This window comes from Heteronotia binoei, chromosome 3 (assembly GCF_032191835.1).
Source record: "Heteronotia binoei isolate CCM8104 ecotype False Entrance Well chromosome 3, APGP_CSIRO_Hbin_v1, whole genome shotgun sequence".
Lineage (NCBI taxonomy): Eukaryota > Metazoa > Chordata > Lepidosauria > Squamata > Gekkonidae > Heteronotia > Heteronotia binoei.
In genome coordinates, this window is record NC_083225.1 from 148,547,498 (window position 1) to 148,557,441 (window position 9,944).

Sequence of the window (9,944 nt, forward strand, 5' to 3'; positions counted from 1 at the left end):
AGTACTGCTGCTTTACCACTCTGCTCCATTAACAAACAAACAAATGAAGGTGTCCTGTGCCCTGTTCCTCCATATTTTGATTTTTTTTCCTCATTGGAAAACATTGAAAAGTACTTTGTGAGAAAATGCTGCAGTTATGATATAGGAGGGAAACTCACTAGAAAAGTATATTTTAGCAACATGGTTTTTAATATTTTTAAATTTAAAATATTTGTTAGCCACCTTTCTTCCTTACGGAGCTCAAAACGGCTACAATATTAAATAAAAAACATAAAACGGACAGCTCTTATTATTTACTATAGTACTTGTATGTTATACATTGTAGTATTTACCACAGTACTTATACGTTGCCTTGCTTTACATACAGCTTCCTTTGGGAAAGCTTCTGGCGGGAAAGTGAGGTATAAACATGTCGCGGGGGGAATACAAAGAATTCAACAGGAGCTTTCCTCATCATTCATGTCTTCTTACTGAATTTGTGTCTTAGTGGAGTTTCCTGTATACTCGGAGGTGGGAGCATATGATTATTTCAAAGCACCGCAACGAAATGAAGTTTTTAATTCGGCTCCCTTTCCTTGAGTTTTCACGTTAAACTTAATCTACTCCCGCCACCACCTTCGTCCACCACACGTAGGATTCTACTCCTTGCAATCGAGAACCGGAAGTCTCGTTCAAGAACCATAGAGAATATAGCTAATGTCACCAGCTTGAGAATCAACCCGGAAACAGAATTCGTTGTTCTTCCTGTGATGGTTGCGCCTGATTTGAGTAGGAGTCTCGGGTATCGCTTTCCTTAGGGGCCCTTGGTGGGGGGCTTCATCCCATAGATAGAGGTCTATGGTTGCTCCGTCTTTGCCGTCGCCATCATGATGCCTGTCTTCAGAAGCAGCCGGCGCGACTTCACTTTCGGGCCGTGGAAGCTGACCGCTGCTCGGACCCACATTATGAAGTCGGCTGAGGCCGAAAGGTGAGAGGGGCTGGGAGAGGGGGCGCTCCTCTTAATGGAACAGCAGGTGGGCTGTCCGTGCCCAGAGCTAGTAATCATTGCTGTGTATCTGACGGGTAGTTCTCAGTCTTTTTCTTTGATTTTAATTATGGAGACACAAATCTGTAGAGATCAATATTAAGGACTGGCGGGACCCTCCCTCCTCTCCCCAAAAACCTTATAGTGGCAAAACAACAATAATTTTTTTTGGCTTCTAACTTTGTTCTGTTGCTTTATACCACCCGAACAAATATTCCTGTTAGCTAGTGAAAAATACCTAACACTAGAATGTTTTCCTCATTTGAAATGTTTTTAGAAAGTCCTGTATTGGTAGATCTTTATAGTTACTGAGCTTATGTGCACAGTTTGTTGCAAAATAAATGATTTTGTCTGTTCTCCCAGTTAGCTCTTTGGTAGATAAGGTGTTTGTCTTGCTTTTTAAAGATGCCTTCATAGGCTGTTAAGGTTCTGGGAAATTGTCATGTAAATTATAACTTGTGTGGTTCTTACTGTATATGAGGAAAGTCTCATCAGCTTTGAATTCCCTGTATATGTGGGATTCTCATTCTGGTTTCATATTGATTCCCACATGCAGTTATTTTTTGTATGGTAAAATGATAATATGAAAGAGGTATAGGACTTTTTTTTTTAGGAGGGAGGTCCTCCTATCACCAATCTCTTCTTGGCTAAATGTATTGAAAAATGTAGAGATCAATAAGGAATAGTTCCTGTGAGAAAAAAAAAATTGCTGTAATCTCTTTGTTTCCTTTCAGACTAGCTGAAGAACTGCACATGCCTTGTGTCCCAGAAATGATGTTTGGAGACAATATCTTAAGAATTCAGCATGAATCTCAGTTTGGAATCGAGTTCAATGCAGTTGATGCTTTAAGATGCGTAAATAACTCTCAAGGTATGGTTAAAGTGGCCTGTGCAGAAGAGTGGCAAGAAAGCAGGTAATAGCAAAATATTATTGGTATTTGTATGCACAGCACTGTTGTAGAGGGAATACCACCATGTTTCTAACAACAAAGATTATTTTTATAAAGAATGCAACTATCTCCTCTTAAAGCCAGTGTGGCGTAGGAAGAGAAGGAGTAGATTTTGATATCCCACTTTTCTCTACTATAAGGAGTCTCAAACCAGCTTACAATTGCCTTCCCTTCCTCTCCCCACAACAGGTGCCTTGTGACGTAGGTGGGGCTGAGAGAGTTCTGAAAGAACTGCGACTGGACCAAGATCACTTAGCAGGATTTATTTGAAGGAATGGGGAATCAAACCCAGTTCTCTAGATTAGAGTCTGCTGCTCTTAATCATTGCACCACCACTGTCTGGTTAAAGCATATCTGGAAAATCTAGATGACTACTGTAAGGGGTGATAATGGACCAATCTCACACACTGAGCCTAACCTGCCTCACAGGTTTGTTGTGAGAATAAAAAGAGAGAACCATATACACTGACAAGCTGTGAGCTCCGTGGATTTATAACTCTTGTAGTCTTTGTCTTGTTCTGTATTTTACATGCTATAAAGCGGCCTATTGTTTTCCTTCAGAACTGAGCCTGAACACACAAAAGAGGTTGTTAAACCATATGATTGGACTTATACAACAGATTATAAAGGAACACTGTTGGGAGAAACATTAAAGTTAAAGGTAAATATAGAATTATTTTGATTATTCAAATATGAATGTGGTCTTAACTGCTGTTTATTTACGTTTGCTTATGGGGGGGGGGGGCTGTGGTTGAGTGTCAGAGCCTCTGCTTGGCATTTGGAAGGTCTTAAGATTCAGTCCCCAGCATTTCCAGTCAGATGGATCAGGCAGTAGGTAATATGAAAGACCTCTACCTGAATCTTAGAAAGCTGCTGCCTGTCAGAGCAGACAGTTCTGACTTTGGACCTATTGTCTGATTCAGTATAAGGCAGTTTCATGGATGTTCATATAACAGTTTATGCTTCCTCCTCTTCCCAGGTTTCTCCCACAACAGAACACATAGACACAGAGAAACTGAAAGCCAGGGAACAGATTATGTTCTTTGAAGAAGTTCTGCTCTTTGAAGATGAACTTCATGATCATGGAGTTTCAAGCCTCAGTGTCAAAATAGTGAGTTCAGTTATCTTGCATGTCTTCTTGAAATACAAAATGTTGTTAGAATTCATCTGATTAGAATCCCTTCCCTTCCCTTCCCTTCCCTTCCCTTCCCAGAAAAGCCTGAGGTTTGACAGAAATGTTGAGGTTACATTGAAGCTATTGTAAATTAGAATTAGAAATTATTCCAATGGAGTTCAGTGAGATTTACTTCCAATATAAGCATGCCTAAGATTGTGGTCTTAATCAAGGAAATGAGTATAGACAAGAGTCTACAGCTTAATGGCTCATAATATTTTAAAAATCTGCTTGTTCATACATGTCTCTGTTAGTCAATATTATCTACAAAAATAGAAAAATGGGCTTCTATATCTTGCCAGGCTGACCCTGGCAAGTACTTGGATGGGAGACCTCCAAGGGATACCAGGGCCAGGATGCAGAAGTAGGCAATACAAGCCATATATATTCACACAAATAAAATAAAATAAGAAACAGAAGAACCAATTTCTATTAAGTGTCAGAAGTTGTTGCAAAATGACTATTAATGACCGATGAGGTTATACTGTTCTACTGAACTAGATAAATATTTGATAAGCAAAATGATGCAGATGCAAATAATTTATGATTTTTGGCAGAGGGTGATGCCTTCAAGTTTCTTTGTGCTGCTGAGATTTTTCCTGCGAGTTGATGGTGTGCTTATCCGCATGAACGATACAAGGCTTTACCATGAGGTGAGGAGGTCTACTATGCCTGTTCTTTCCTAGATGGAATAAGCATTTGGACCTGAACTGCCCTAGTGTGTGATGTTCGTTGTTTGTGGCTTTGGTATAGTAACTTCATGGTAGGCAAGGCAACTACTAGTTATGTCTTTGTAATGGCCTGGCTGGCTTTAGTAGATTTCAGATGGCCCTTCCTAGGATTATGAAATGCTTCTTGTAGTCTTGGCCCCCATAAATATGTGTGTGCTGAGAAGGAATTGTGGTTAACCACCAGTACTATTTTTAGTTGATGTACATCATACCAGTGGAAATACCTTAACATCAAGTTTCTGCTGAACACAGTGCTGCCCCATTTGCACACAACCTGTGAACATCATACCTACATTTTATTTGTGTTTCACTTTACCTAATTGAAATGGTCCTTGAGCCCATATATCCAATAATGCTTCCTTGAGATGGGTTGGGCCATTGCTTGTTCATAAGGTTTAGAAGTTACGTGGTGTCAGAAGTTCAGTATCTCACTGGAACTAGCAATGGGTGTTTTGAGGCCCAGATTTATGTGATTCACCAGGTGACCACTTAGACTAAACTGTATTTGCTAAAATGGGGTGGGGTGAGTCCCTCAGATCTTCCACTCATCATAGAGCTGACAAACTCATTTCAGTTTCTTTATTTTACATTGATTATTTAAACTAGCAATGCATGCAGAATATTACATAACCATGCAATTACATTTCAACTGTTTTCTTCTTTACTAGGCTGACAAATGCTACATGTTGCGGGAATACACGTCTAGGGAAAGCAAAGTATCAAGTCTAATGGTATTAACATTTAAGCATGGTTATTTTTCTGGGTCAGCTTTGGCAGCTTCCTAGGAAAAATTATTTTCTGCAAAGACTGACAAATGCTACCTGTTTCAGCATTTTCTGAATCCCCCCCTCCTGAAATTAACATTAACAAGAGCATAATGAAAGCCAGTGATAATAGCATTTAACTAAACTGTAAACACATCACATTAATTAAGAAAAAATACACACTGGCTAGCGTTTAGTTCTCCCCCATGATATATTTAGTAATTTAAGGTTAGAGAATCACAAAATAGTGGGTGGTTAGCTTTCTACTGTATTATTTTTTAAAGGTCCTACTTTTTTCCATTTGAGATTGTATGTTTTTGATTGTATTTCCTTTGTTGGGTTTGGCATAATTTTTACTCTCTTCTTTTTAAGCATGTTCCTCAAGCCCTGTTCACGGATCCCAATGAGGTTGCTCAGTATTTACCTGTGAAGGAGACAGTGTGTGAGAAGTTGGAATTTCCAGAAAAGTTGAGTCCTGAGTCTGCAGCAGTACCAGAACACACTTAAATGGAATCTAAATTTTGTGGACTTGAAACAGACTTTCTTCTGGAGGTTCCATAATCTGGCCATTTCCATTGAAGATGCCACTACTTGCTGGACCAGGATCTGTTTGTATGTGTGAAAAATATTTCCGTAGCCTGGGGAAGAAAACACCCCCACCCACCCCCAGTGCTGGAGTTTTCAGTGTCTCTTTATTTCAAAGGAGTTATTTAATAGCTCCAGTTCACAGCCAGTTTATCTAGAGCTGGAAAGTAAGCCCTCAAATCAGGAGCACTTCTTCTGAAGCTTGCAAGATTCAAAGGTTTAGAGGCCTTTTAAAACAGGCCATTCACAGCGGCTCATAAAAACTTATTTTTGAAGTTATTTTTGTTATAAAAGGACCTTGTTGTATAATGCACACACTAACTACGCTTCCTCTCAAGGTCAGATTGGTTCAGCTTCCTGAGGATCATGGATGCCTAGTAGGTCTGTGAAACTTGAATATATTGGATGGCATTTTTTTCATCAGTTGCTTGAGATCTGTCTGTTTAAATAAGAAAGATGTGAGAGATGCTATTTGATACTTTCTAGAGGAACTTTTCACAGAGCTAGAAAAACAACGGAGCTGCATAATAAATTTGGCAAACATCGATTCACATTTGGATCCCATATTGTCTGCTTTTTGCTAATATTGATCCTATGATTTTAGAGTGGGCTAGACACTAATAGGGTATTGTTTCATATAAGTGGATTGCACACTACCACATTTCTAATATTCTAAAATTGATTGTGATTTTAAAAAATTCGGGGGGGTGTTATCTTGTTTACAGTGGTAGAATAGGTAAATGCACCAGCTGTTTCCTTTATAAAGGACTTTAATGTTTGTAAATGACTTCCTCTCGTGTCGGCCACTAGCAAGCATGTTTGGCCTGCATTGTAAAGCTTAGCCTAAACACATCCTAATAGGACTGTAATGCTTGTTCAGTTGTGTTCCAGGACTGCAGTTTTGAATATGAAACTCTACTCTTGCCTTTGCTTCCCTTACTCTTCTTTCATGCTTTCCCAATGAGTTGGCTTGCCAGAAGGTGAAAACCTTTATTCCATTTGCTTGTCTATCCTGCTGTGTTCTTGTTCATTTCTGCATATAGCAGATTAAGCATAGTGGAAAACTTCTCTTATGTCCCCCCCCCCCCCATGTGCAGGAAGAAAGTTCTAGAAAAGAAAGTCAAGATTATGGCTCTTTAACATTAAAGTTCAGATTTGTTTTTGGCAGTGGGAATCTATTCTGCTATCATGGCAGAGAGTGGTAAACTGCAGTTCTGTAGTCCAAGCTCTGCTCACAATCTGAGTTTGATCCCCATGAAAGCTGGGTTCAGGTAGCCGGCTCAAGATTGACTCAACCTTCCATTCTTGCAAGGTTGGTAAAATGAGTACCCAGCCTTTACTTTAGGGGTAAAGTGTAGATGATCGGAGAAGGCAATGACAAACCACCTCATAAAAAGTCTGCCAAGAAAACGTGATGTGACATCACCTCATGGGTCAGTAATGACTCGGTGCTTGCATGAGGACTACCTCTGCCTTTTTATCATGATAGAATTTTTGTGTAGCAGTGTGAAAAAGAGACTAGGAAACAGGTTGCTTATTTACTTTTTCTGTGCTTAGCTAGATGAGGTGCCTGAAGATCCTTGGTTTTTAAAAAGCAGCTTGGGGAGAGACACAATTTGGACCAATAACTAAGGATGAGAGGAGGGAGTTCTCTTTCCCAGCTATATGGAAGTTTCCCCAATACAGGTTCTTTCTGTCCCCAGGTGAGCTGCAGTTTGCCCCAATAGGGGAAAATACCGTACTGTTTTCCACTGCAGGTAAATAGGAACTTAGGGGGCTGGATGTGCATACAGACATTTACTGGGGATGAGCATTGAGAAAATAGTTTGAGGGGTAGGTTTATCGTACACCCCTCTATTGCCATAGCTGCCATTTAAATTTAAAACCATGGGAAATCACGGAAGTCTCCACTCTTATCTAGCTTATCCCTAATTCACTTAGCAACATTGAATGGATTGAAATAATCAGTGCCACAGTTTCTTTTATGGGAGGTGGAATACCTATCTTATTGGGGGTTTGAACTGTGTTGTCTGATTTTGTGCACAGTTAGGAGAAAGTCCCATTAAACACTGCAAGACATAATTCTGAGAACAAAGTTTGAGCCCAATGGCACCTTTAAGATCAACAAAGGTTTGTTCAAGGTATGAGCTTTGTGTGCACACACTCTTCCTCAAACTTTGTTCTGCTGCTTCAGACTAACATGGCTACCCACCTGAATCTATATTCATTCTGAGAAGATATGCTTATGTGTTAATCATAGCTAACTCCAAAGTGTCAATGGTAGAAGGTTCATCGCTGAATATACCTGTGTAAAGAAGATAACCTGATCTTGCAAATTGCTTATCAATTCAGTGCCATCTCTTGCTTTCAAAACATACTTTGACAAGTGAAGCCTAGTAAATATATTGACAGTACTGTTTATTAAGGAAAAATTTAGGTGGTTGGATTTTTACCACATATCTGGGGATCCCTTAATGCTTCATACTGTCTAGTCATGAATGCTGTTCTGCTCTCTTTCATGATTATATGCCAGGACAGAATAAAACGGGTTTTTTGCCTGTCTGAAGAAGGAATGAAATAGAAACAGGTACTTTCTGCAAAAAGAATATTTATTAGTGAGAAAGGAGGACAATGAAGCAAAAACAATCAATTCCCATGAGTTTGAAAAAATGAATCTGCTTATCTAATAGCAGCCTTTTATGTTGACATTAGGTGGGGATATTTTATAACTGAGATAAGAAAAACTGGAACTGGTGCTTTCCATACTTATGTCTCATGAAATAACATCATCATGAAGGTCCAGTTACAGTAATTTATCCTATTCTGTTGTAGCACAACCAGGTGGAGGGAAAGATACAACAATGCCAACATTAGGGTGACTGGGGAGAGGATGGATTACTGTGTATTGTATAACCCACTGGTCTCCATGGTATTTTTGACATAGATAAAATATCAACTTGTCAGCTTCAGTTGTCATGCATATTGATATATAACATGGCAAAAATGTAATTGTAGAAGAAAATGGGGATCCTGTGTCCTTTAATTATTGTACATTTTGTGTGATATACAGAAGATTTCACTGTCTTACACCTGGAAATTGTTTTGGTGTCCAACTAAGTTCCAGTGGCAACTGGATACAGTCTATAAACAACAGCATAAAACCCACTGAAATGAAAGAAAGCTGTATTACTGGTCCTTCAATATATAGATAAGCTGCTCATGAGCAATATTTTGAGACTGGACCCCAGCTTTTGCATCAACAGGCCTCTCTTAGTGCTCACTAGTTAAACTTGTGATGGTTTATACTTCTGAGCCCCTGTCTCTAAATAAAAATGTATGCTACATTCTATATTTTCCCTTCAAGTTTGATTTCTTCATTGGGTAAATAATATTTTCTTCAAGTGAATTAAACTGGGAATGTTAAAGGCTTTTTTAGAGTGTTGTTGCTTTTATGTATTTATACATGCATATATTTTGTCCTGCTGCAGGATAAATATATAAATTATTGTGTACGTCTTGTCTTAGGTCATAGGACTACAACTCATACACGACATAGTGTTGTGATTAGCACCAGACTAAACCCAAATACCTGCTGCACCATGGAAGCTACTTCACAGGGGTGTTAAGATAAAATGAAGATGGGAAGGACAATGTTTAGGTCCCAAATATATAAAAATAACATAAAAAAACAAATTAAAAAATAAAAGTATAAATTTCTAAACAGCACCTAGCTAAACTGAGGCCTAATTTGTGGGTGGTGGTCATCTATAGGATTAGATCACATGGGAAGTACTTAAATGTTCCAGTAAGGTGGGTTTGTAGGGAGAAAAGATATTTGGCACAAGGAGATTAAAGCAAGAATGCTAGGCTGTTCCAAAAACTTTAGTTTCTAAACCTGTACTTTCAAAAAATGACAGAAGATGGCAGGTTTTCTGTACCTTTCATGATTGCAAGCAATTACTGGACATAGTTTGCATATGATTAAAGTACAGCTTTATGCCCACAGTTCATAGGGATATAGAAAATAAAGATAAAGGTAGTCCCCTGTGCAAGCACCAGTCGTTTCCAACTCTGGGGTAACACTGCATCACAATGTTTTCACAGCAGACTATACGGGGGGTTTGCCATTGCCTACTGGGGTGATATTTCCATGATTAATTATGCTTAATTTACAATACTGAAACTCCTCACTAGAGTTTGTGATTTGGTGAAGCACACAACAAAATCAAATACTTGAAAGTTACTGCACATTAGTTGTTGGATGCAGATAATTAAAACTATAGATTAGCTATAACTATGACCCAGAACCTAATGTTTGTGATGTCCACCACCTATCATAGGACTCCAATCCGACCTGAGTTCCAGGTGTACAAATATAGGAGTAATAATTAATTTACCCCAAACTGTTATTAGGAAGGCAACGTTGCTGTGCGCGTTAAGCAAAAGTCTTACAATAGGGGCAGAATGGATCTTGCGGATTACTATTATCAGCACTTTGTTCACTCGCACAGTTGAGTGCGACAAAGTCACGCCAGGCCCTCCTGTCTTCCACCATCCTCCAAAGTCTGCTCAAATTCGTGTTTGTTACATCAGTAACGCTGTCCAGTCACCTCATCTTTTGCCATCCCCTTCTTTTGCCTTCTGTCTTTCCCAGCATCAGGATCTTCTCCAGTGAGTGCTCCCTTCTATTTGGTGGTCAAAGTATTCGAGCTTCAG

At 39.1% G+C, this 9,944-nt stretch overlaps 1 protein-coding gene across 1 annotated transcript; it reads left to right on the forward strand.

Moving 5' to 3' along the window:
* Window positions 1-703: 703 nt before the first annotated feature.
* Window positions 704-5,781, forward strand: TIPRL (TOR signaling pathway regulator). Its single transcript, XM_060234612.1, has 7 exons — window positions 704-967; window positions 1,759-1,938; window positions 2,536-2,635; window positions 2,954-3,085; window positions 3,706-3,801; window positions 4,548-4,610; window positions 5,016-5,781. The coding sequence occupies exons 1-7, from the start codon at window positions 867-869 to the stop codon at window positions 5,148-5,150; spliced, it is 807 nt and encodes a 268-aa protein (XP_060090595.1). The 5' UTR covers window positions 704-866; the 3' UTR covers window positions 5,151-5,781.
* The last annotated feature ends 4,163 nt before the right edge of the window (window positions 5,782-9,944 follow it).

Coding starts and splice junctions, on each gene's coding strand:
- TIPRL (XM_060234612.1), top strand. CDS start 867: ATGATGCCTGTCTTCAGAAGCAGCCGGCGCGACTTCACTTTCGGGCCG. Junction 1,939..2,535: donor GAAGAGTGGCAAGAAAGCAG/GTAATAGCAAAA, acceptor GTTTTCCTTCAG/AACTGAGCCTGAACACACAA. Junction 3,802..4,547: donor ATACAAGGCTTTACCATGAG/GTGAGGAGGTCT, acceptor CTTCTTTACTAG/GCTGACAAATGCTACATGTT.